The 24,091-nt window shown below is 42.0% G+C and overlaps 1 protein-coding gene across 1 annotated transcript; it reads left to right on the top strand.

Moving 5' to 3' along the window:
- Positions 1-1,477: 1,477 nt before the first annotated feature.
- CD86 (CD86 molecule) lies at positions 1,478-11,350 on the top strand. The gene is made up of 6 exons (XM_075165722.1): positions 1,478-1,671; positions 1,806-1,855; positions 3,151-3,492; positions 7,541-7,852; positions 8,945-9,079; positions 9,877-11,350. Exons 1-6 carry the CDS (start codon positions 1,604-1,606, stop codon positions 9,894-9,896), a joined length of 927 nt encoding a protein of 308 aa, XP_075021823.1. The 5' UTR covers positions 1,478-1,603; the 3' UTR covers positions 9,897-11,350.
- The last annotated feature ends 12,741 nt before the right edge of the window (positions 11,351-24,091 follow it).

The following is a 24,091-nucleotide window of genomic DNA, read 5'->3' as shown; positions in this document are numbered from 1 at the left end:
AACCATGTAGGATCTTTGAGACTTCTGTCCTCACAGCTCCAAATCCAACCCATAAAGAAAGGCAAGCAGTGTTATCTAGTATTTTTGCCCGGGTTTTATTTCTCTCTCTGACTCTTATTTTCAGTTCCGGGTTTGGTCTTTGCTGCTGTGAGACAGTCATTGCAAAACATGCCTAGCTATAGCAGTACACCCTCTCCACTTATGTCTCCAGTTGCTAAATTGTTTTAATTTCTTCTCTTACGCACCTGCACTGGATCCAAAAAATAGAGCTATCCTTTTTTTTTTTACTTGACTGGAAGCAAAAATTCTTATTCACAGGAGGGAAATATGACTGCTAAGAAAGAGTTTCTGTAGTTTTAAGTGGCTTGGCACAGGCAATTTTATTTAGGCAATCAGTTGTGTGGTCTAATTCAGTGGGGCCCAGCCTAGGAGGAAAACCCCTTGATAAAAGTTCACCATGTAGTAGGGCAGCTAGAACAGAAAGAGAATGACCTCTGTCTACAACAATGGATTCTGCACAAGCCCTCCCTCCTCTTCTGCTTTGACAGGTAGATCACAAAGAAAATTGTCTATATCCTCTGAGACATTTGGGCTTCTTTCTCCCCTTTCCTAAGAAAAGGCAGGATGAATCTGGTCTGGAAAAAATATCATTCACAGTTCTGTACGTTACAGTACACACACAAAAAACATGTCAGAGGACTGAGGGGAATTCTGTATTCAACAGAAAAAGAGACTCTTGCTCCCAGAGATCTGGGGTAAAGGTAAAGACCCAAATGTACCAGCTTAAAATAAAACATGACAAAAAATAGGAAACCATCAGGAAGCTGTACTATCAGTCAGGACAGCAGACGGCAATCTCACTGTTTTTAAGTAGTATGAGAGCTGAAGAGTTTTTACATCTACTCCAGCAAAAGAGGACTCTTTGGAGCTGTTTAAAGGAAGAGAGTGAAGGACCTTGGCAGGGGTGGTGTGGAGGCTTCTCCCAAGTATATGGAAACTGCAGAGAAAAAACACAAAGGCACTGCTAAAATGCAAACCAGCAACCACAGGCCAGTCAGATGCAGGTGCCATTCTCTCACTGGTGCATGGGAATGACATTTGGCTGTTTACCAGGCTCATAGGCCCTTATACCACCTGAACCCAAGCAGCCATAGAAGTGTTTTGTTTATGAGATGAGTCATAGGGTTTTTTTCTTTTTTTCTAAATATATATCAGTTTTTCTTGACCATAAATTATGTGCTGTTTAGCCTCAACTCTTTAAATCATGTAGGATTTCTTTCAGTTATCTTTTACTGTAGTGAAGGATAGGTTCCTGTTACAAAACTGAAGGTCACATACTTCATCGCTTCTGGTAGCTGACATCATCGCGCCATCTTCCCCACCTCCTCCTTCTGTGTCACCCTCTCCTCCCCCTCTACTTTCAATTCCCCCATCTTCTTCCCCACACTGCCAGGCCAAGCATGCTTCCCATTCCTCTTTCCTCAGGCGTTTTGGGTACTCGTCCTGTCCTTTGCACCCTGGGGGCTCTGTGTTCCTCCCATGGCATACCCTGTCTGCAGTAATCTTGTGCCACATCACCTTCTTTGTAAACCAGAGATCTGTCATGGCATGTTTCTGGTTGCTAAAGGCTGTGAAGCACACAGAAGTCCTTGCACCAGTCCATGTGAAAAGGTGAGATTAACTTTCTCAATAGCCTCTCTCTTGCTAAAACTTCTTCTTGTTTTACCGCTTCTTTGGGAGTACTGGAGAAGGTACTGGAGTGCTTTCAGCCTCTAACATATTTCTTTCATTCTTCCTTCTTACAGCATCATGGAGGTCTGCATATTCTTCCTTTATGCTATGATACTTCTCCCAGGTAAAAGGCTCATTTTTTATTGTAAAAACTGTTTTGATTATTTATGTCCTGCTATGTCATACTTTCTCATCCACTCAGAACCTTGTTCCTTAGCAGTAATTAATCATTTCCGTTGCACAATCAAGGTCATATAGCCTATGTGACATGTATTTAAATTGTGCGCAGGGACTCTATAAAATATATAGTAAGTACTTTCTCTCTTCAACTTTATATCTTTACATTACACTTATTTTATGTTGCTTTTAAATTTTCAATTTAAATATATCTTTAAAATGTGCGTATATCACCTCTGTATATTATAGAGGAGAGCAGTATTAAACTGAAAACTGACAGTTTGATATGGGACAACTGGAGTTTTGGGCAGCCGTGGAAATCATTTTGCAGTCTGGTGCTCTGGAAGAGCAGTCAAAACTTTGCACCAGAAGAGAGACTGTAAATCTTCTCCTCCTTTTGAACACAGCAGAGATGTTTGTATCTTCTGGGACAGAAGATTGCATTTCTCATTCCAAGAAAAGATGGTCCTTCTGGCTCATCGCCACCCATAATAATGGATACATGCACTGATGAAAGTGGGAAAAAAATCATCCCTTGCGTAATACAGTTCATGCTTTCTTTGCATGAAGGCATAATTTTGTTTATTGATTATTTCTGTTAACAAGATCAGCAACAGAACAGTTAAATCTGACATTTAATCTGTCATTAAACTCTAGATTAATTATGGAATAGTTAAATCTGACATTTAATTTGTCATTAAACTTTAGATTAATTCTTCAGTGAGACTGAAAGCGTTCACCTGTTTCTGACCTTCTGGTCATATATTCCCTAGACACCAACATTTACCACACAGTGTGCACTTCACGTTTTCTTCAAAACTGCAATGCTGTGTTATTTTATTAGGAGAATGAACTCAACTTTTTAAAAAGAAGTTGTGCAACTATCTCCTTTGTGGCAGAATCTCATTACTCTCAGGATGCTACATACAAGAATGGTTTGGACCTTTTGCCTGCAGATAAGTCTTCTAAAATATAGACGCTCGCAACCTCTGTGTGGTAGGCCTTGCTTGGAAAGTAAAATATAGGAAGAAAAATAAGAAACAGTTTTATGACCTGAACTCCACAAGACTAAGTGAGTCAGTTTGAAGAACTATGTGTCTGTCATACCTAGTGGGAGAATTTGTGTTTAAATGCTGGCGGTTTTATTGCTACTGTTGTTAAGTGTTGCCTCTGTGAGCACAAATACTTGGTGTTCTTTTGTAGCTGATGGAAATCTTAATTTCTTCTCTCTCTTTGTCTAAGGTATTGCTGCCAGTGTGCATCAGGTGAAGTCATTTCTCAATCACACTGCATACCTATCCTGCTATTTTGCAAACTCTCAGAAAACTGACATAAAGGATTTAAGAGTTTTTTGGCAAAAAGGTGCTGATGAAGTGGTGCACGAAGTATACTACGGCCAAGAAAAACATGATAACCTTAGTCCTAAATATATAAATCGCACCAAGATGGATATGGACAAATGGACCTTGCAATTATTACATGCAGGAATTGTGGACGAGGGACAGTATATGTGTATTATACAGCACAGAGATAAAGGATCACCAAAGGTCATACACACATCTGAGTGCTTACTGCACATCATTGGTAAGTAATCTCTTCTAATTGTCATCTGGTCTGGGGTTTTTTGGGGGGATTCTCTGTTACTTTGTTCAGCCTGGAAATGTGTGGTACTGTCCCCAAGCCACTGAAGATGTACCTGCACTGGAGCAGAATTTCTAAAGATGGATAAGAGCATTCTCAATAGAAAATCCTCAGCTCTGAATGAAAAGTAGTCAGGTGGAAGCAATCAGAAGTAGAAAATGAGGAAATAATTTGCTCAATATTGCATCATTCCTGATTCCCACCCTGTCATACTTTATAGTGAAAACCATTCTGCCTTTTTCCTCTTGCCTCCTGCAAGTTTTATGGCTTTTAGGACTCCGAAAAATACACTTCTTTATTTGCATCTGATGCACTACCTTCTATTAAAAGTAGCAGTAGTTATCATCGTGGTGGTAAATTACAATTGAAACATAACAAGATTTCTGCAAACACCCAGCTATTTTATGATCATATAAATCGCAGGGAAAATAAAGAAAAGAGCAGCTCACATGTGGAGGAGTAGAAATTCATATGTTCAGTTAAAGGAAGACTGGAAGTACCTCTGAAGAAAAAATGCATGCATTGATGAGATTCAACCTGATTTCTTGCATGTTATCAGAGGAAAAGGCAGCAAATCTTTTAACAGGGGAATGGAAGTGAGGAAGCAATCTTTTCCTAATATTTTCTGATATTTTTAGTAATTCCTAATATATTTTCCTAATATTTTTCTATTTTAAACTGTTCTGTTAGTAACCTTTGTCCATATGCCTGTGTTCTCTCTTCCACTATGATAGTGCTAGTCATTAATAATAACAGCTTCTAACTTCCACTGGTGTTTTCAGGCTTCACACACTGCTTCAAAACAGAACAGGCCATGTTTAACAGCAGCCAAAAATGGAGTACCAGGACATCTAAGCCTATTTAGCTTTGTGCTATCAGCAAGTGTTCTCTCAATCCACAGGTAGAAAACCTAGATTGTTCATTTTGATTCCCCCAGAATCTACTTGACAGGTATTTTCAGCAAAGTTTTAGAACTCAGAAACTCATAATGTGCATTCAGTATCAAGGCCTCCAATTTAAGAGATGCTTAACATCAACTGTTCAGTTAATTCAAGCAGTATAGAATCATAGAATCATAGAATCATAGAATCATACAGGTTGGAAAAGACCTCTAAGATCATTGTGTCCAACCGTCAACCCAACACCACCATGCCCACTACACCATGTCCCTAAGGGCCTAATAATATCAGCTTAGCCAACAACTGAGCAACATGTTATAGAAGTCTCATACTTAGGCACTAAAACTCTCCCAGGCCTTTTAAGGTTTAACTTAGGAAGACTGTTTTAAACTATGTGCTGCTGTGTTCCTTCCAAATTACTCTCTGTTCAATAAGCTCCCAAAAGAAGGAGCAGTATAGAATCATATTTTAAAAAAACCTTAAAATTAATTAGGAGAAAAATACAAATGTTGAAATGTACCTGTACTTACCTACTGTTTCTTAATTAGAATCTCATATCATACATGGAGGGGTTTTTGTAGTATAGTGTGTCACACTTAAAATGGACATAAGGAAGATTGAGTGCTCTACAAGAATGATAGGGCAGCCATACAAAGCTACCTAGATCACTTGGTGACCAAGCCCATTCCGAAATACTGAAGTACCTTCTAATAGAGTTTGTATGTGTTATTATTATGTATTACATTAGGACAATATATAGATAATGTACATTATATGTATTGTGTACAGCCAGGATGATTTATACAAGAACAATGAACACAGATCCTTCTCCAGAAAGAAGGGAGGGCTTCACAATGGAAAGCTTTGGCTCTTAAAACAGCCAAGGTAGGGACCATGGTGACAAGCAGCTTACCAGAAAATTCTTCTGCTATAGCATGTCTCTAGTGCTTCCTTTGGATGGATCAATAAGGGAAGTAGGTGAGACTAGGGAAGCTATTTCAAAATATGCGCTATTCAAATTGTTGGGAGTGAGACTGATGTCAGAATAGAGACTTAAAAGTTTGTGTCCTCATTTTAAAGGGGATGTTGCATAACTTAAAAGAAAAAGCTCTACTAGAATTATCTGAAGGCTGGAAAAAATACAGTCCAACTGGAGACGTTAAAAGATTGATCTGATTACCTTATAACACAGAAGACTGAGAAGAGTCTTGTTTTCAGAGTGTGGGAACCTGAAATATACATAAAATAGTGGATATTAAAAAAAGAGGCTAGTTCATTCAGTGAAGATATAAAAACAGTCAGTGGCTGGAAGCAAGTGAGAAGTAAGGCACATTGTCACTTCAGAAAATAGAACAAAACCAGGTAGGGTGATTAAGCCATTAAGAAAAATATTAAGGGCTTGATGGATCTGCTGTCTCTTGAGGTATTTAAATCTAAGCCCATAGCCTTTTTGGAAGACCTGTTATCTTTAAATACAAAAGACTTCCTGAAACATGCTTTTCTGTTAACAATGCAAAGCTCACATATACGTAGCCCATACCCTGCATGCAATCAACATCACTTTTCAGTAAACTGAGGTTCCAGAAGCCATAAAACAGAAGTGCTTTGATCAGAGTATATTCCATTATTTCCACTTCTTTACTGTCAATAAGACTGAAACTCTTAAATCACTTGGACGATGTGGCAAGTTTCACAGCCATGGATTACATTCCGGCCCTCCCTTTAAAATGCCAAGGAGAGAATAAATACTCCAGACCAGCAGCTGGAGTGAGCAGTCAGCTAAGCAAGTCAGACCTTGAGGAGAAAGAAGAAGCTTGAGCTCTCCTGAGGGACAACTTAACTAAATTTTGGGGTATAAAAAAGGTGGGGCTTTTTCCATTTTGAATTCACAGACATGGGCTCTCTTGGGATTTAAGTGGCTAAGCCAAATCCTACTCCCTGTGTGTTGGGATAGAGCAAATAAAAGCAACATCGTATTTGTTCATCAATCCATATTAAGAATTCACTAGGGCAAGGATTAGAGCCTGGATCCAACGCACTGAGTGTGTGTGCAGGAGAGCCAGACCCTCTTAGGCTCATATTTTTCTAGGAATCCTTTTCCCTTTCTCCAATATTTCTCCATGTTGTCTTTAGTCCTATTGGCACTAAATTAATGAAGTATTTTCAATGAAGTCTCGAGTCTGTTTCTTGGAGTTTTTTGTTGGTTTTTTTTTAACTTGCTGCATGCCAACGTGCAGTCAGTATTATGTCTACATTCTCTCCTTCTCCTTTTCCATTATAGTCCCCTATTTCTACTATGACCTTTTAACCAAACAAATCCTGATTGAGAATATTTGGGAGATAATTTAATAGAAAATATTGTTTAAAAGCTTCCATTTATCATTCATACTTTATGTTTAAATAATTCTTTCCAATCCTGCTTCACTAACTATTTTTTGTCTGGGAAACTTGACTTTTTAATGCAACGGGTATGTTTTTCATTGACTGGGATGACACAAAGTAAAAACTTGTACTGTAGTCACTTCCACATAAAAAGCCGAGCTAAGGGAGGCCTCCTATCAAGTTACGATGAGTGAATTACTTTATATGCTGCAAAATGATTACTCATAATACTGACAGACACCAAGGATATTTCTACCTATGACAGCACTGGACCTCCAACTTACCCCATCTGAAGTCCCTCAGATGATTTTTTTCTCTACATTTCACAGTTGGAAGTTTGTGGTTTTCCCCTTACCTAATCACGAGGTCAAGAGTAGGCAGCACTGCGTTCCATTCCCATTTTGTGCTTAAGCACTGACCTGCAAGCAGGCCAGGTTTGATTATTCTGAGGTGTCAATGGGTCTAAAGGAGGTGGGAGAGACAGCGGCCCACTGGCTGATCAGACTTACATCCTTGAAACACCCTGAGGACAAGGAGCAGCAAGTCTATATGTACACCAAAAACATAACAAACCCTTCTTGGGACTCCCATTGTTTTCCTGAGAAAATTGTTTAGATTTGCTTCTGCCTGAAAATCTTAAATGATTGGCAGGAACTGTCACAAGATGTAGTATGTCTGACTCATGATGCTTTCTCTTTGGTCTATTTCAGCCAACTATAGTCAACCTGAGATAGCATGGCTGCACACTGGGGAACTAAAGCCCAACGAATACTTGAATCTTTCCTGTTCTTCCAGCGGAGGTTATCCAGAGCCCAAGCAGATGATTTGGCTAATTTCACATGAAAACACAACAGACAGGCTTATGCGTCACATGGATGTCTCACAGGATGCTGTTACAAAGCTGTACAATGTTACTAGCAGGCTGAATATCACAGTTCCTACAAAGACCCTCATTAATATTAGCTGCTTGCTTCACCTTGGAGAGCAGTTGGGGAGCCTTGTCTCAGTACCAGTAGGCATAGGTGAGTCTCCATTTGCCCATTCCAATTTTTGCATGGGTAGGAGCAGGGCACATTGCAGTAGAGCTAATCACAGATAGCAGCATAGTCAAGGCAGGGAATAAACCCTAAGTAGCCATAGGAGTTGGTTACAAGGGTTGTATGTTCTCCATCATGGCCACAGCCACCAAATTCCCTGTCCTTTCCATATGGGAAGATGTAAAAGAAGCTTGCCACTCATTCTGAAAAAAGTTCCACAGTGCAGTTTTCTTCATACAAATTTAGCTAAAGGGTTAAGTCATCAATTCTAGATATGGCAAACTGCCTCTGATGTCCTTAAATTCTAGGATTTTTAAATAATACTAAAATACAAGATAGAAGTCTTCTGAGGTTTGCACAGCTCTACACATTGTTCCTGAGTGTTAACATGCCTATATTAGCTATATTAGCTATAGTGCCGCATTCTCCTCTTCCCTATTCAATTCTTCTTCTCTCCTCCCTGCTTTATGAAAGTAGCCACCTGATAAGCAGCGATGGTGGGTAAGAAACTAGGAACTTCACATAAACAAAAGCTTTGTTTGGCGATAACTGAAGCTCTATCAGTTGCTAACCCTACCAGCCAAAACCTCAAAAGCACAATAGCCAGAAATAGAGGGAAACTCCTTTGCATTCCCTGCTACTTTCACATCCCTTACAGCATTTCATTAGGCTTTGACCATCGGATCTATTTCCAACAGATACCAAGTAGTAACATAACCCAGGTTCTTCCAACTTGCACAGTAGCACAGAGTTACATTAGCACAGTAGCTGCCTTGTAGGCTCTTGTATTAATTAAGTTGCTGATCTCACACATGTTACCCAAACTTCAGAAAGAGTATTTTGCCTTGCTGTTGTTGAATTGGCCATTAAGATCTGGTAGTTTCGCTAGTTATTGGAAATGGAAATAGAGTAATGTAGATAGTGATTTACTGACACTGTTAAAGCACTGTAAAAGCAAAGGATGCTGAGAGCCTTTCCCTAAACTTCTAATTCACATAACTTTGGGACAGATTGTTTAAGCTAATTGTCACCAAATTAAATCTTTGCTGTGTGTATCTCCTCTGTTTTCTTATTCAGAGATACAGGGGAAAGAAATGGATCAAGTGAAGATAAATTTCTTTGGCCCACTTATAGCTGTGATTGTACTGATCACACTTCTTCTGGGTTTTGTGATATTGAAGAAGAACAGAAATATCTCATCTGCCAACCAGAGTAAGTTATTACTTCTTATTCAGCTCTACTGACCCTCAAGTCACAGGCTTTGCTCTTTGTAATCATCCCTTTACCTACATTCAAGCTGCTGACAAAAAGTTAGGTTTCATGCTGGACTTAAGCTAAACTTCCTTGGACAATTTAGTTCCTGCAACGTCTTAGTCCATCCAACAGCAAGTCAAAACATCTTTCTCCTGTCTTGTCCTGGGATCCACTTCTCCCTCTTCTTTGTGCTCTGTGAGACTGCCATGGCACCAGCATACCACTTTTTCCTGCAGTTTCATCCTTTTTTTCTGGTTTTTTGGTAGATTTGGCTCCTAAAATCATTGAACTGTATAAACCTTTCTTGTCCATCACCATTTATAAGAAAGGTGGAGCTGGGGGAGGGATGAGATGAGGGTTCCATCAGGTGCAAGTATCTCTGTCATCACAGAGCTGAAGAATCAAGTTGCTCCACCACCGGCTGCCCAACACTGGACTGGAAGAATCATCTTGTACTAGGAATAGAATTTGATTTTTACACTGCATTTCTCTATTTTGTTCCCAAGACTAGGTCTCAGCAGTCCAGGGTTTATTCTGCACTGAAAGGATCCTCATGCTGACATCAGAGTCTATGCTTCCTTGTAGCCAGAGGGAAATGCATTCCTCGCAGTCAGTCCTGTTTCCTTACACAGCCAAGGGTCCTGAGCCCCACCTCATTCCTTCTCCAAATCCTAAGATAACTGGACATTTACTATCAACTCTTTTTCAGCTCCTATTTCTCACGTTTCTGTAAATCACATATTCATCTATTTTAGGTGTCAGTCTAGCAGTCTAGAAGCTATCCAGCTTGAAACCGAGGCCATCTGCCAGACTGCTAACTGGGAACCATCTCTGCACATAGCAAGGCCTGAGGTCCCATATTCTTAGATGCTCTGCCAGAACAAGAATCCTCCTCAGATACCCGGCAGAACAACATGCAACATTTTTGTCTGATGGCTGAAATCCACTGTCCAGTGTTCTCTGCTTTTATTTTTGCTCCAGAATGGTAGTAAATAAGATGCTCTGCCTGTCTGCATGACTATCTTTTTGCTGTATCTTTCATTACGCACTGTGACATTGTAAAATCCTGAGAGTCAATGAAGAAAGCAGAGCTGCGTGAGTTACAGAGGGAATGTCTCAGAAATAAAGAGTTAGGCCACAATCTGTGAATCATAACCATCACTGGAAACATGATCATGAGCCATAAATGCTTTTGGCAGAGCCAGTGTGGCTTTGTACCAGTAACTTTCTTGTAAAGCTCCACAGTGGAAAGAGGAACTTCAGGGCACTTCCCCACCTTCTGAGAAAAGTCATGCAATTCCTATCAGGCATTTGAAACTAGAAATCACCTGAAGGAAAGACTTGCTTTAAACATAATTTCTAGTTATCTTAAGTTTTTATTTACTATCATCCAAGCTTAATGACCAGAGAGTACCTTCACACTTTGTTCCTCTGTATTCTGACGGGATGATCTACTAGTTGTTCAGGTGGATGCAGGGACAGAAAATGAAAGCATGAGGTATCACTCATATGTGTATAAATCTAAATATACAAAATTAAGCTAAGCAGATAACGAAAATTTATTATACAAGTAGGTCATGTTCCAATTTGGTTGACTATGTTCTCCCTTTCTTAATTTTGCTTCAAACTTTAAAGATAGAGCAATCCGTACAGTATGGTACGGCTCAGCTATAGGAAGTAGTTTTACCTTTCAGAAAAGATTCTCCGTTTCACTCAAAATGTGCTAGTTCTCCAATCTTGAATGATCTCTGCACTTTATACTCTTCAACAGCATTGACATCTTTCAGGAGGAAGAATGCAGCAGAATTGAGACAAAATTCTTCTGAGGTCTTGATTGTGTTTGTAGGTCTGACAATTTCAGCAAGAGCAGGGACATTAGCATCACATTCTCAAGACAAATTTCAGCTGAGAGTTGCAGTCTGGGGACATAAATTCTCTACGCTTTCTGCTGGGTACAAATATTCTTTTCTGTTAAATGATGTTGTGAGTTGCTAGATTCCACCTCAGTTTTTACTCCATTTTCAAGTGTGTGAGAGAATGTGTATGTCCTTTTGAGTTAGCTAAACCATTTGGGAGTCAGTTTATTAAGCTATTACACTAACATTCCAAATATTTTCATTCAGATTAATATCATTCAAATTTTATTAAAAGTTGAAGGGTTTATTTTTATGTAAAAGTTTATATTTGCTAGCAAACTTATTTAATGACTTATTAAAATATATGTCTTTTTCTGTGTTGGTGTTTTAGTCTCCTGCCATTAAAGCAGTATATTGGGGAATACCGACATTCGGTGTTCTCAGGGAGGAAACACTCCCAGAATTATTTCTTGGAAACAAATGAATGAAAAAGGTATTGCTGCAATGACCAAGAATGGCACAACTGAAGGTTTCATATGTTCATTCATGGAGCTGGATATGTGTGCACAACTCTGTGTATGCATACCTCCCTGATTTATTGACCTACACACCTCAAAGATTAGATACAAAATTCCAGTCTGAAAATTTGGCCTTTTGATTCTATGCTGCAGGTTGTCAAACATATCTCCAGTGGGTCATACAATCTTCTCTAAATCTTGATTAACATTTTGTTCCATAAATAAAGCATGTGTTAAACTGTCAGGTATACTGAATCAGGTAGATACTCACTAGATTTGTATTGTCTCTCTTGTTTTTTTGACATGCAGTAATTCAGTTCACTTTTTTCCCTTCCCACTCAAGTCACCCCCTCAAATCCTCACTAATCATAGAATCATAGAATCATTAAGGTTGGAAAAGACCTCTAAGATCATCGAGTCCAACCGTCAACCCAACACCACCATACCCACTACACCATGTCCCTAAGCGCCTCATCTACACGTCTTTTAAATACTTCCAGGGATGGTGACTCAACCACTTCCCTGGGCAGCCTGTTCCAAGGCCTGACCACTCTTTCAGTAAAGAAATTTCTCCTAACGTCCAATGTAAACCTCCCTTGGCGCAACTTGAGGCCATTTCCTCTCGTCCTATCGCTAGTTACTTGGGAGAAGAGACCAACACCCACCTCGCTACAACCTCCTTTCAGGTAGTTGTAGAGCACAATGAGGTCTCCCCTCAGCCTCTTCTCCAGACTAAACAACCCCAGTTCCCTCAGCCGTTCCTCGTAAGACTTGTGCTCCAGGCCCTTCACCTAATGTTGAGGTCATCAGAACAACAGCTAAAACCTACTTTGCTCCTACCCAAACAACAAGCTTTGTGGGTCTTTTGTCTTCCATATGACTAGATTCACGCACGTACACATATACTTTTGAACTCACAGTCTCGGAATTCTCTTACTAGTCCCTAAATCCTTATGTGCTGCTTATCTGGTCAGTTTTATGCACTGAGGAAAAAAACCACCACCAACCTTTCATGTTTGTCCCTAGGAGGAAAACAATAACCAGTTCCTCCACAGTGGATAACGTATCTGGAAATCTATGCTAGGACTCAAGAGTCCTTCTCTACCACATTCACTTAGCACAAAAAAAAATTCCTAGCACTTAGAAAGCCACTAGTTTTTGCAACATTTTAGTACTTCTGAGGGGGCTTTTCACCCCAATACATTGTCTACTATCACTATCAGCAGCTGTAACTAGTGGAAAAAGTCACATGGTGTGTTAGGTTTATCTTTTCACAACTCCCTTCCATCCTTAATTTGCTCCTAATTAGTGAAGTTATTCATTTTCCCCCCTTGCCATCCCTCTACTTCAGGCTGCCAACGCCCTTCTATTACCTGAGCAGTTTCTCTACCTCCTCTTTTCTTGCCCTTAAAATCAACTCGAATTCCCTCCTGCATCTAAAGACAGTTAGGAGGAAAAAAGCAGATGGGCTTCAGGGAAAATCTTAGTTTGTCTCTATCTGTTCAACTGCATATATCCTCTGCGCTAGCAGATGTAATGAGCACAGAAGCAAGGCACAAGAAAAGCATAGCTGATGTGCTGGCATTTTTGCCCTCCATACGAATACATTTAGATTTCCAGGCTATCTCCTCACCCACTTTGTAGTTTTTTCTTTGACAGCATGCTTTCAGTCACTTAGTGACTCTATAAACATGGCAAGCAGACAAAAGAGCATACGCCCACTACATACCACAGCATATAACAGTTTCACTTAAAAACACCATTCCTTTATTTTTAGGTGTAACATTATGAATTTCAGAAAATGCCAACAGTAAAATGGAAACTGTCTGTTAAACCAGTATCCAATGTCCTGAGGTAAAATCTTGTCATCAGACTTACAGCTGTGATAGATTGCTTCAGGTTCACTGATGAACCAGCATTGAATCACAGAATAGTTGAGGTTGGAATGAACCTAGGGAGATTGTCCAGTTCAACCCCCCTGCTCAAGCAGGGTCACCTGGAGCAAGATGCCCAGGTCCATGTCCAGACAGCTTCTGAATATCTCCAAGGAGGGAGACTCCATGACTTATCTGGGCAACCTGCTCCAGGGCTCTGTCATCCTTCACAGTAAAAAAGGGTCTCCTATTGTTCACAGGGAACCTCCTGGGTTTCAGTTTGTACCTGTTGCCTCTGGTCCTGTCACTGGGCACCACTGAAAAGAGCCTGACCCAGACTTTTTCGCACCCTCCCTTCAGGCATTTATACACACTGATGAGATCCCTTTGAGGCTTCTATTCTCCAGGCTGAACAGTCCCAGCTCGCTCAGCCTTTCCTCAGATGAGAGATGCCCCAGTCTCTTAATCATCTTTGTGGCCCTTTGCTGGACTCTCTCCAGTATGTTGATGTCTCTCTTGTACTGGGGAACCCAGAACTGGACACAGGACTCCAGGTGGGGCCTCACCAGTGCTGAATAGAGGGGAAGGATCACCTCCCTCAGCCTGCTGGCAATGCTTTCCCTGATGCCGGCCAGATACTGTTGGCCTTCTTTGCCACGAGGGCGCACTGCTGCCTTATCTTCAACTTGTCCACTAGGCCATCCATGTCCTTTTCTGCAAAGCTGCTTTCCAGATGGTTTGCCCCAGCCTGTACTGGTGCATGGGGTTATCCCTCCCAAGGTGCAGGACTTTGAATCTCCCTTTGTTGAGGTTCCTCTCTGCCCATTTCTCCAGCCTCTTGAGATCCCTCTGGATGGCAGCACAACCCTCTGGTGTGCCGCTCCTCCCAGTTTTTTATCATCTTTAAACTTGCTGAGGGTACACTTGCTCCCATTCTCCAGGTCCTTAGTGAAGAAGAAAGTCAGTTAGTTTTACTGCGGATTTCTTAATGTCAGCAGCAATGCAACAAGCAATACTTTCCTATGGTTAACAGGCGAGGGGACAGTGAAGTGTTGCATTTCCAGAATATTCCACAGTCACTTCTCAGGGGATTGTCATTAACAAACCATCTCATGGCAAACGTCCCTTGGTGGACTTTTTCCTCTTCAGGTGAATTATTTGCTACTGGAGGTTACATTTGACCACAGAAATATGGCAATTCTATTAAAGAAATCTAGTTCTTGTGTGTATTACCTCTAACTTTCGGTTTCAAATTCTTTATCCCTCCTTTCCAAACTCAGAACGAAAAAAGCAAAAAAAAAAAAAGGATATGAAATACTTATCTACACTGGAATGCTGGGCTGTCATAATTCATAACTGGCCTCTCTTTGCTTTCCCATCTTCTGCACTGGGAGGGCTATAATGCTGGGGCAGGGAAGGGTCTACGGAAGACATGTTTTCTGATCTCAGGATGGGCTACCAGAAGGTTCTCAAGAGAAAAAATACAATTAGGCAGGAAAGCTGGTGAAAGAAGAGGAAGAGGGGGGAAACGGATGAGGGCTGAGAAAGTGTAAGGAAAAGAGTGACACACCAGGCTGGCTTGGAACAGGAAGCGCACATGCATCAAGTGCAGAGCCTAGGCACAAGGCCCTGCTTCACAGACCCCAGGAAATAAAAGGTTCTGGCGGCTGTCTGCCCATTGCCTTCTGGGGAAGGCTACTCTCCAGCCAGCAGCAGTGCCACTAGCAAGCAGAGCTTCTGCACAGAAGTCCTGAAATCCAGAATATTCTCACAGTCCTTGACTTGCCATACCTCCTTACATACTTGTGAATTTTATGGCAAGATATGCAAAATCAAATTTTCCTGCACTTGGTGTGCACTTGATGCTGAGACCTGCATACCTTTTGTCCACTCCTTTTGTTCATATAGCTCTTAAAACAAAAACTCATGAAAATCGTAAAAAATTTCAGACGGACATAGAACTAGGAAAAAATGTAAAGATGAGGTGAGAATAGCTCAAATTGTAGTTACATACATACATGCACAGTTGATGAACTATGTATATTGCCCACCCTCTTCTCAAGTTAAATCAAAAGCATAACTAGTTTGTTTCGGAATAATTTTCTAAAGCTTTCCTCAGCCTGGTTCCATTGCTGTTAGCAAGAGAAACTGCAGTTTTCAGCGTGTTCAAAACTGAGAACCTCTCTACCACCTCAACAGCTTTTTTTTACACCCTTTTTCATCTTTGCGCTCCCTCTGTCCTACAAATATTACAGAATCCACAATCTGAGAGAGACTTTTCTCAAGGGTCTCAAGATACACCATGAAAGCAGCGTTCACTGACCTTTCAGTCTGCCAGAACTACAGTGTGTTTCACAGCTGAGAGGGCTAATGCAATCCCTGCAGGTATGAAAATGGGACTATGACATAGAAGCAGAGGAGAGACCTTACTACTTTACCTTGCACTGTTAAATGCACTACTGTATCCAGAACCATAAATCATACTTCAAAAAGATGTTAAAATATTAGAAATAGAAAAGAAGTGATAAAAAATGACTAAGGCTCTAGAAAGCAAGTTTACAATGTGAAATTTATGGAGTTCAACCTATGCAAATGATGAAGAAAATGGAGAAAGGACCTGATGAATCTGTCTAGCATTCCAACACTTGGAATGACAGGTTAGATAAGGAAGATGTGAGAGATCCTTCCTACTGAGTGACGCTTGTACTGGGGAGTCCAGAACTGGACACAGTACTACAGGAATGGCCTCACCAGTGCTGAGCAGAGGCGGGGGATCACGTCCCTTGACCTGCTGGCAACACTCCTCCTAATGCAGCCCAGGATACCATTAGCCTTCTTTGCCACAAGGACATGTTGCTGGCTCATGTCAGCTTGGTGTCCACCAGGACCCCCAGGTCTTTTTCTGCAAAGCTGCTTTCCAGCTTGTCAGCTCCCAGCATGTGCTGCTGCATGGAAAGGAGACAAGGAAGTTGAGTTAAAAGAGGCAGAGTAAGCAGGTGTCTGGAATGTATCTGAAAGAGCCAGCATATAGTAAAGGTTTGTACTGTGGAATAGAAAGGGACCGATTTAAAAAAAAATTAGAGCAAGAAAAATTACGACACCTAGCAAGAGACTCTATGTGGGAAGAAAAGCCAAGACAAACCCAAGGGAAGAAAAGACGACGCTCAGTAGCATATTCCCTCATCACTAGATAGCTTCTTGAGAGAATTATCAGTGGGCACAGCTTCCACTACTCAAGTTGTCTATGGCAACAGAGCATATTGTGAATGAAGTAGAAATCAAGCTTTTCCTATCAGATCAGATATCCAGCAGAGGAGGACTCTAAAACTCTGAGATCTTCTTTCTTCAGAGATTTTCTTTCTATGTCTGGGATATTGTACAAGATCCACTCTCCAACTACTGTTTGGGGAGTATCTCAGAAGAGGTTTGGTCAGATTGGATTGGCTGAAACTGGCAGAATTATGCTGATGGGTAACAACAGATCATATGGCCAGTCATCTTTGTCCAGATGTATTCGAAAAGATCATTTAAAATAATGAACCTCTCAGTAACGACGAATTCCTGCTTCTGCTTTAGTTCAAGTACAGTTAGAGCTGATCATTATACTTAAAAGGTAAAGGTATTGCTTAACATCTTTGAAACCATGGGAAAGCAAGTTAGAAGTGCTCAGGAGTGAAAACTAGATTGCAAACCTAAGACTTTATAGAAATTCAATTAGACTATAAGCACTAGGAAGGTTTTTTTTAATTGGGTCAGTGGTTAAGTCCTTCAATATACACCCTGCCAAAAAGGTATAAAAACAACTGCAGTACAGAAAGAGTAGGTTTTATCAACCAAAATACCAAAATGCTCTATCAGCATAACACCGATACATCAAAACCCAGCTTCTGCTAAAGTAATGCAAAGCAGCTGTTTGATCCCAGAAACCAGAGTTGGGAACCATGGCACATACTTTTCTTATCAGATTTTACCACTCCTTAGCTTACTCTCATTGGCAAAAAGTGAGCCAACTGGATTCAAGGGTATCACATCCCGGACATTCATCTGCAGGGGAATTTCAGGAGGCTGACCATAACTAGCCTCTCTAAAACCCAACACGAATACCTGCAGTGGCTATATACCACAAAGGAAAAATGTAGTCATGTCTTATAATGACGGTCCCTAGTCAGGCCACTGCGCTTGGCTCTTTATTTCCTCTTTCTTCTCCTTTGCTTTCCTGGAATGCTTGACCAGCAGTGTCGACAAGCTCCCGAGCAAACCTGGCGGTCTCCTCCCGCCCACCAAGCCTCCCTGAGGTAGGGAGCACCTGCAGATGGCCCGAGCTACGACCTACGGCCTGTGTTCAGGGAAAGGCCGCCTGTGCTCACCGGTTGCGCTGACACACCGGTACCCTTTTGATTCCACATGAATTTTTTCCTTAAAAAAAAAAAGAAAAGAAAAAGAAGTGAGGGGCGGTCGTGAGAGCCGGGCAGCCCGTCACGGCGGCCGCCCCGGACGCAGCAAACGCCCGCCGGCGGCTGTTGCGACCGTTGGCTACGGCGGGGGGGCCGCGACCCGCCCCGCCCAGCGGCCGTTGGGCGGCGATGCGCGCGCCTCGCCTGCCCCCTGGCGGCTCCCCCCCCCCGCCCCCCCCCACCCCGCCCGAGGAAGCCCGCCGGCGGCAGCTCCCCTCAGCGCATCCCGGCAGGGGAAGGGGTCCGGCTGCCCTGCCAGACGAATCTGTGGAGATGCTGCTGTCAGAAGGTGTTTGTGGAGAGGTGTGGGGTCACAGCGTCGCAGGCTGGAAGCGACGTCAGGAGGTCTCCGGTCCGCCCTCCGGCTCCAAACGGGGTCGGCTCTGAGGCCGGACTGAGCTGCTCAGGGCGTTGTCCAGTCAGGTCTTGAAAAACTTGGAAACTGCACAGCCTCGCGGGGAGACTTGGTCTACTGCTTGACTGTCCTCGCAGAGAAAAAGTTCTTCCTTACACCCAGCCTGAACAGCTCATCTTTCAGTTTCTGGCTGTCATCTCGCATCCTCCTACCATGCACCACTGTGAACAGCCTGGCTCCATCTTCTCAATAACCTTCTTGTAGGTGTTGGAAAGATGCAATTTGGTATCTCTTCTCCAGGCCAAACAAAGCCAGCCCCCCCAGCCTCTCCTCACAGTGCAAGTGCTCCAGCCCCATCCACCACCCCGGCGGGTCTCCCACTGAACTTGCTCCAATTTATCCACATCTTTCTTGTGCTGGGGAGCCCAGAACTGGACACGCTCTGGACATTCTAGATGTGGTTTAAGAGTGCTGATTAAAAAGCTGTAGCGTCGCTCCCCTCACTCGATCTACTGGCAATGCTGCTGTCAATACAGCCCTGGAAGGCCAAGCAGGACCTGCCTTCCATGAACCCGTGTTGGCTGGGCCTGATCCCCTGGTTGTCCCGGACATGGCTTGTGAGCGCCTTCAAAACGAACCACTCCATAATCTTCCCTGGCACCGAGGTCAGGCTGTCAGGCCTGTAGTTCCCCGGATCCTCCTTCCGGCCCTTCTTGTAGATGGGCGTCACATTGGCAAGCCTCCAGTCGTCCAGGACCTCCCCTGTTAACCAGGACTGCTGGTAAATGATGGAGCGTGGCTTGGCAAGCACCTCCGCCAGCTCCCTCAGCACCCTCGGGTGGATCCCATCCGGCCCCATAGACTTGTGAGTGTCCAGGTGGCGTAGCAGGTCGTTAACTGCTTCCTCTTGGATTATGGGGGGTTTATCCTGCTCACCGTCCCTGTCTTCCAGCTCAGGGGGCTGAGTGGCCTGAGGATAACTGCTCTGACTATTAAAGACTGAGGCAAAGAAGGCATTAAGTACCTCAGCCTTATCCTCCTCCTTGGTGGCAACGTTCCCCGCCGCATCCAGTAAAGGATGGAGATTCTCCTTGGCTCTCCGTTTGTAATTAATATACTTGTAAAAACATTTTTTGTTGTCTCTCACGACAGTGGCCAGGTTGAGTTCTAGCTGGGCTTTTGCCTTTCTAATTTCCTCTCTGCACGACCTAACGAGACCCCCGTACTCTTCTTGAGTTGCCTGCCTCTTCTTCCACAAGTGGTAAACTCTCCTTTTTTTCCTGAGTCCCAGCAAGAGCTCCCCGTTCAGCCAGGCCGGTCGTCTTCCCCGCCCATTCTTCTTACAGCACATGGGGACAGCCTGCTCCTGCACCTTTAAGACTTCCTTCTTGAAGAACGTCCAGCCTTCTTGGACCCCTTTGCCCTTCATTTAGGTAGGTTGAATAGGCACCCATAGGGGAAGGCTCCAGCATCACTTTTATTACAGATGCATAATGACTCCTACTGTGCAATGTAAGGTAGTACTGATAAAAGTGTGAAGCTGGGTAGTCATAGTGACATTTTGCGAAGTACTCTTTTGCCACATTCCCCGATGACCTCAACGTCTGAAGGAAAGAGAGTGTTATCATGTCCTTATGGCATTACCTAAGGCAGCAAGCAAAGGAGATGTAAGGATCTGTCAGAATGAAGCAGGCATTGCTGTGATTATGGATTTTTAGCAGCCAACTTTTGCTTTCCCTGGGCATTTTAGGAGATAAACTGAAGAGCACACGGGACTTAAAATCTTGAAGACATTAACATAATTATTTAGTGGCTTTATATAAAAATGTTACTTACCTATTACTGGTCTTCTCTGAGATACTTTGTCTTTGTGTACATTCCTACTCTGGCTATACAAGCAATATTAATGGAAGTTTTTGCCTCGGTGATATTTGAAAAGTACTTTAAAACCCCACTCCTTTTTCTTCCCTTTCTCCCTCTCACATGTGCAGGAAAGGAGAAGAAAAAAAAAAAAGAATAGGGAATGCCCCACCTTTCCAGTCCTGGCAGCAGCTCTGCATGTTCCAAGAATACAAAATATTCTGGAAGAAAGCCATCAGTATCACTTGAGCTGTTGCAGTTGATACCTTGATTATAGTAGGAGCATCTTTTTTCTACCTTTCACTGTACATGTCTAAACATTTGGAAGTAAAATAAGTAACAGTCTCTGTGCTGATCTTCCCAGCCCTTGGATCTCTTTGGCTCAGAAAAAAAAGTCATTGGACCCTCCATGGACTTAGCCCTGCTAATATGAGAAGAAAAATTTGCCTCAAACCCAAATTGCACAAGAAGCTTCAAAAACATATGCACGAAAAACATCCAGAGAAGTAAATTTCCCGATTCAAGTGCACTCCTTAAATGACCTCTAATAAGTATGTCAACATATACAGTATATTGGATGGCAGGCAACTGCAATGGGTCTTTGCCTTCCTAGCTCTTCCAGGTGATATAAATACAACCAAAATGCTATTTATGTGAAAAGATGAAGAAGACGGCAGATCACCACAGGCTTAAGTGATTTCTCCACAAAGATTCTGAGTGAAAAAAATTGAGATCCTCTGTAGCTCCTGATGAGAAGTTTCTGAGCATTAGTTAGGTAAATCTAGATCTTGGTGCATTAGGACCATCACAGTAGCTCAGTAAGAGAAAATCAGAAAAAAACCCATTCCTTAGCATATTATGGCAATACTGCTACTGAATGCATACTCAGCATTCAGTGGGAAGACCCACTGCTTTTATTTTAAGCAGAAGTCCAGTATAGCTGGTAGAAATGCAGTGTCAGGAAAAAGTGAGTTAGATTTTACACGTGGTAGAGAATGCAGATTGTTCTGACATGTTTGTCCAGTGGTCTTCTCCCAGTGATTAACAAAAATGTCTATTACTGAAGAGGAACAAGCTTACTCTATTCCTCATTCTGAGATCTGGAAGCAGCTGATGTGATTAAGCAGCTGAGTGATAAAGCCACTCTTAACTGATCTTAACAAGATCTGTGAGGAGGCAAAATTCTGAAATTTTGTACCAGAAAATATAACAGGCCCTGGAACCAATCCCACATGAACCATGCTGGGAACTAGTAGAAACACCACACCCTCATCCCTTATCTTTCTGATAAGTACGCATAGACCAGCATCAGGAGGAGAACTTACCTGTATGAGTTTGCATATTTGGAAATGTGGGTGTTTCGTGCTTCTTTACACGGGAAAGAGTAAAGACGTTCGCCTGAAGCTCCATTCTGTTCAGAAACTTCTGCAGCAGAGTGCTAGATAGAATTTATTTTCAGTGAAAGAGAAATGTGGTTGCTCTGTTAGTTGTCCAGCCTAATGTATAATTAAACAACTTGTGCGATGTATCGTAAGGCAAAAAGTATTAAGATGCATTTTGGGGGGGGGGAATTTTTTTTAAACTAAGTAAAATTTCTTGATTCACAGACCAAAGGAGGAATCTGCCACCTTACCTTTAAGTCATAGAAAAAAGAATTATGGGGTCCTCTACAATGTCCCTGGTGCGAGTAAAAACCAAGTCACTGGTGTCGTGGAGCCTTACCCTTAACTACTTCTCTCCTGCAGCCTAATCCCCATAGGAAAACAGAGAACTGAGATCTGGCCCAGAGTTATCTCCTACTAGTTTTCCAGGAGACTCTGCTGTGGAAACAATCCCGAGAATGACCCTGCAATGGAGTCTCAGCCACAAGGAAACGCGTCTGAGAGATTAAATTACCTTCAGTGAGGGAGCCACGTGAAGACCTGTCTAATTCTGTATGTGTCATATTCATTCTATGTAGGAACAGTTCACTACTGAAATATCTGAGATGGACCACAGCAATTGTTTAATGCTGCCTACAGACAAATGGTTCAAAGAAAATTGGAAGGACAGCTGACTAGCTGAAAATTCCAAGGAGCTTATTTCCTGCATTTGAAAGTAAATAGGAAAAAATTAAAATGGCTGTTGCCATTAGCTGCAATCTGATTTATAATCTGGCATAAATGAAACCTTTCAGCAATAGGGAAAGCCTGGAATTGAAACAGCAGAGCTAAACAGCTCCAAAGAAGAGCTGAGGAAACACTTAGGAAACTAACTTTAAGGGAAGGCATCTCTGAAGGTCCTCGTGTCTTTGTAGCACAGAGGTATATGTCAGGGCAGATACAGAAATCGGCATTGGAGCTATGGAGACATTTAGGTGCTCGATTTATCAGCATCACTATAATATGCAAGCAATTCTCAAGGGAAGTAGACAAGTATCATCACGCTGTGCCAGCCATGGGAGAACTAAAGCACAGAGTTAAGCAATTTGACTGAAGCCATACAGGAAGAGCAAGGTACAAAATCTGATCTTCTGAGAATCACTCCACTGTCTGATCCACAAGGCCATTCTTCTTTGTTGAACTTAACTGCTCAACAACTGATCTCAATCATTGCAGACCACTTTTCCAATAGGAAAACCACATTCTGGGCTTTGCTTGAACCAGGTTAAAAAAGGATGTAGATGTTTCTGAATGGCAAATGGATAACAAGCAGGTTTAGAATCTGGGCAGACTTTGAATCTGCAAGGGAAAAAGAGCACAGCAGAGGAAACAAGTCAAGTCAGAAGCTTGAAAGTAGCAGTTTGGCAAATGTGGATTAAAGGATGTATTGGTTTATATTGTCAGAATATGCTTTTGTACTATCTAGAGCAAATATCCCTGCTTGTCATCCATCCAAACGAGTATACTTAATCTTTTATTAATAACTGCATCTCTTAAACCCGCCATTGGCATTTCCATGGCTCCTGGATCCCAGACCATTGTACATGTGCAGTCAGTACACAGCAGTGTTAATAGATTTTCCATAGTAACCCTTCTATAGTTGCTCACTTCCCAGACACCTAAGGAAATGCATCACATCAGCAGTACAGTGCAAATATAGCTAGTGGGAAGTGCCAGGAAGCTGTCAGTGGGCAGCAGGGACCCGCTTACTAACCTGATCAGGAACTTTTGCTTTAGCATCCTGGGGGCAATACAGAAATAGACAGATTGCCTTGTAAATAATTTCTTGTCTCATTTGCAGCCATAGAGAACATGCTTCCCTGTGGCTAATTGATGCCTTCGGTAATTCCAGCCCCTGTAAAAAAAAAAATTTCATGTTATCATCTCCTCATCTTACATGGTCAGGCCTTCTAGTTAGGATACCTGCATCAGCACGTTTTTTTCTGTGCTGCTCTTGCTGACCTCTACCTTTTGACAGCTCTTGATAAAAAGCTAGTTACCAGCAGGTGATGATATGTTTGTTACTGACAAGCAGCATGTGGTCCCAGGCCCCCATGTGAGGAGTTTTGCATTGGTTTTAAACACAGTCCTCCTTAAAACTGGTTATGGTTTTTCTGAAGTAACATTGTTCATTAGGAAAAGCTAATTCTTTGAAACCAGTCCTGCTAGGGAGGAAGAGCAGCTTTTCATAAATTGACTCAGTAAAAGTCTGGGAAAAAAATTATGTGGTTATGATATCTGAATTTAATGTTTTCAAAATGAAGCCTTCTTTTTCAACTGGAAAATCTTTTTGTTTCCAATATTTATGTTTTAAAAGGTTTAAAATATTCAGAAGCTCAAATGGAAAAAGTGGGTCTCAAAATCAGCGTAACAATATTTCAAATCTCCCCAACATTTTTTTCCCCACAGATTATTTCCCACAGAATTTCCATTCACTATGTTTTATAAGCTTAGGGTCTTTCTGCCACTTCAGGAAGAAGAGATACTTCAAAATCAGACCTTCACAGAAACAAAAAACTGCTTGAGACTCCTCTGTAAACTTTCTCTTATTTTTTTCACATCACTGATGCCTATCCAGATACTGCAAATCAGGCACTCTTCTAAAGCAGTTCTTATTAGGGTCTTTGCCAAT

Source organism: Calonectris borealis, chromosome 1 (genome assembly GCF_964195595.1).
Source record: "Calonectris borealis chromosome 1, bCalBor7.hap1.2, whole genome shotgun sequence".
Taxonomy (NCBI): domain Eukaryota; kingdom Metazoa; phylum Chordata; class Aves; order Procellariiformes; family Procellariidae; genus Calonectris; species Calonectris borealis.
Note: the sequence above shows the minus strand (reverse complement) of the source record. Positions and strands in the feature narration are given on the sequence as shown.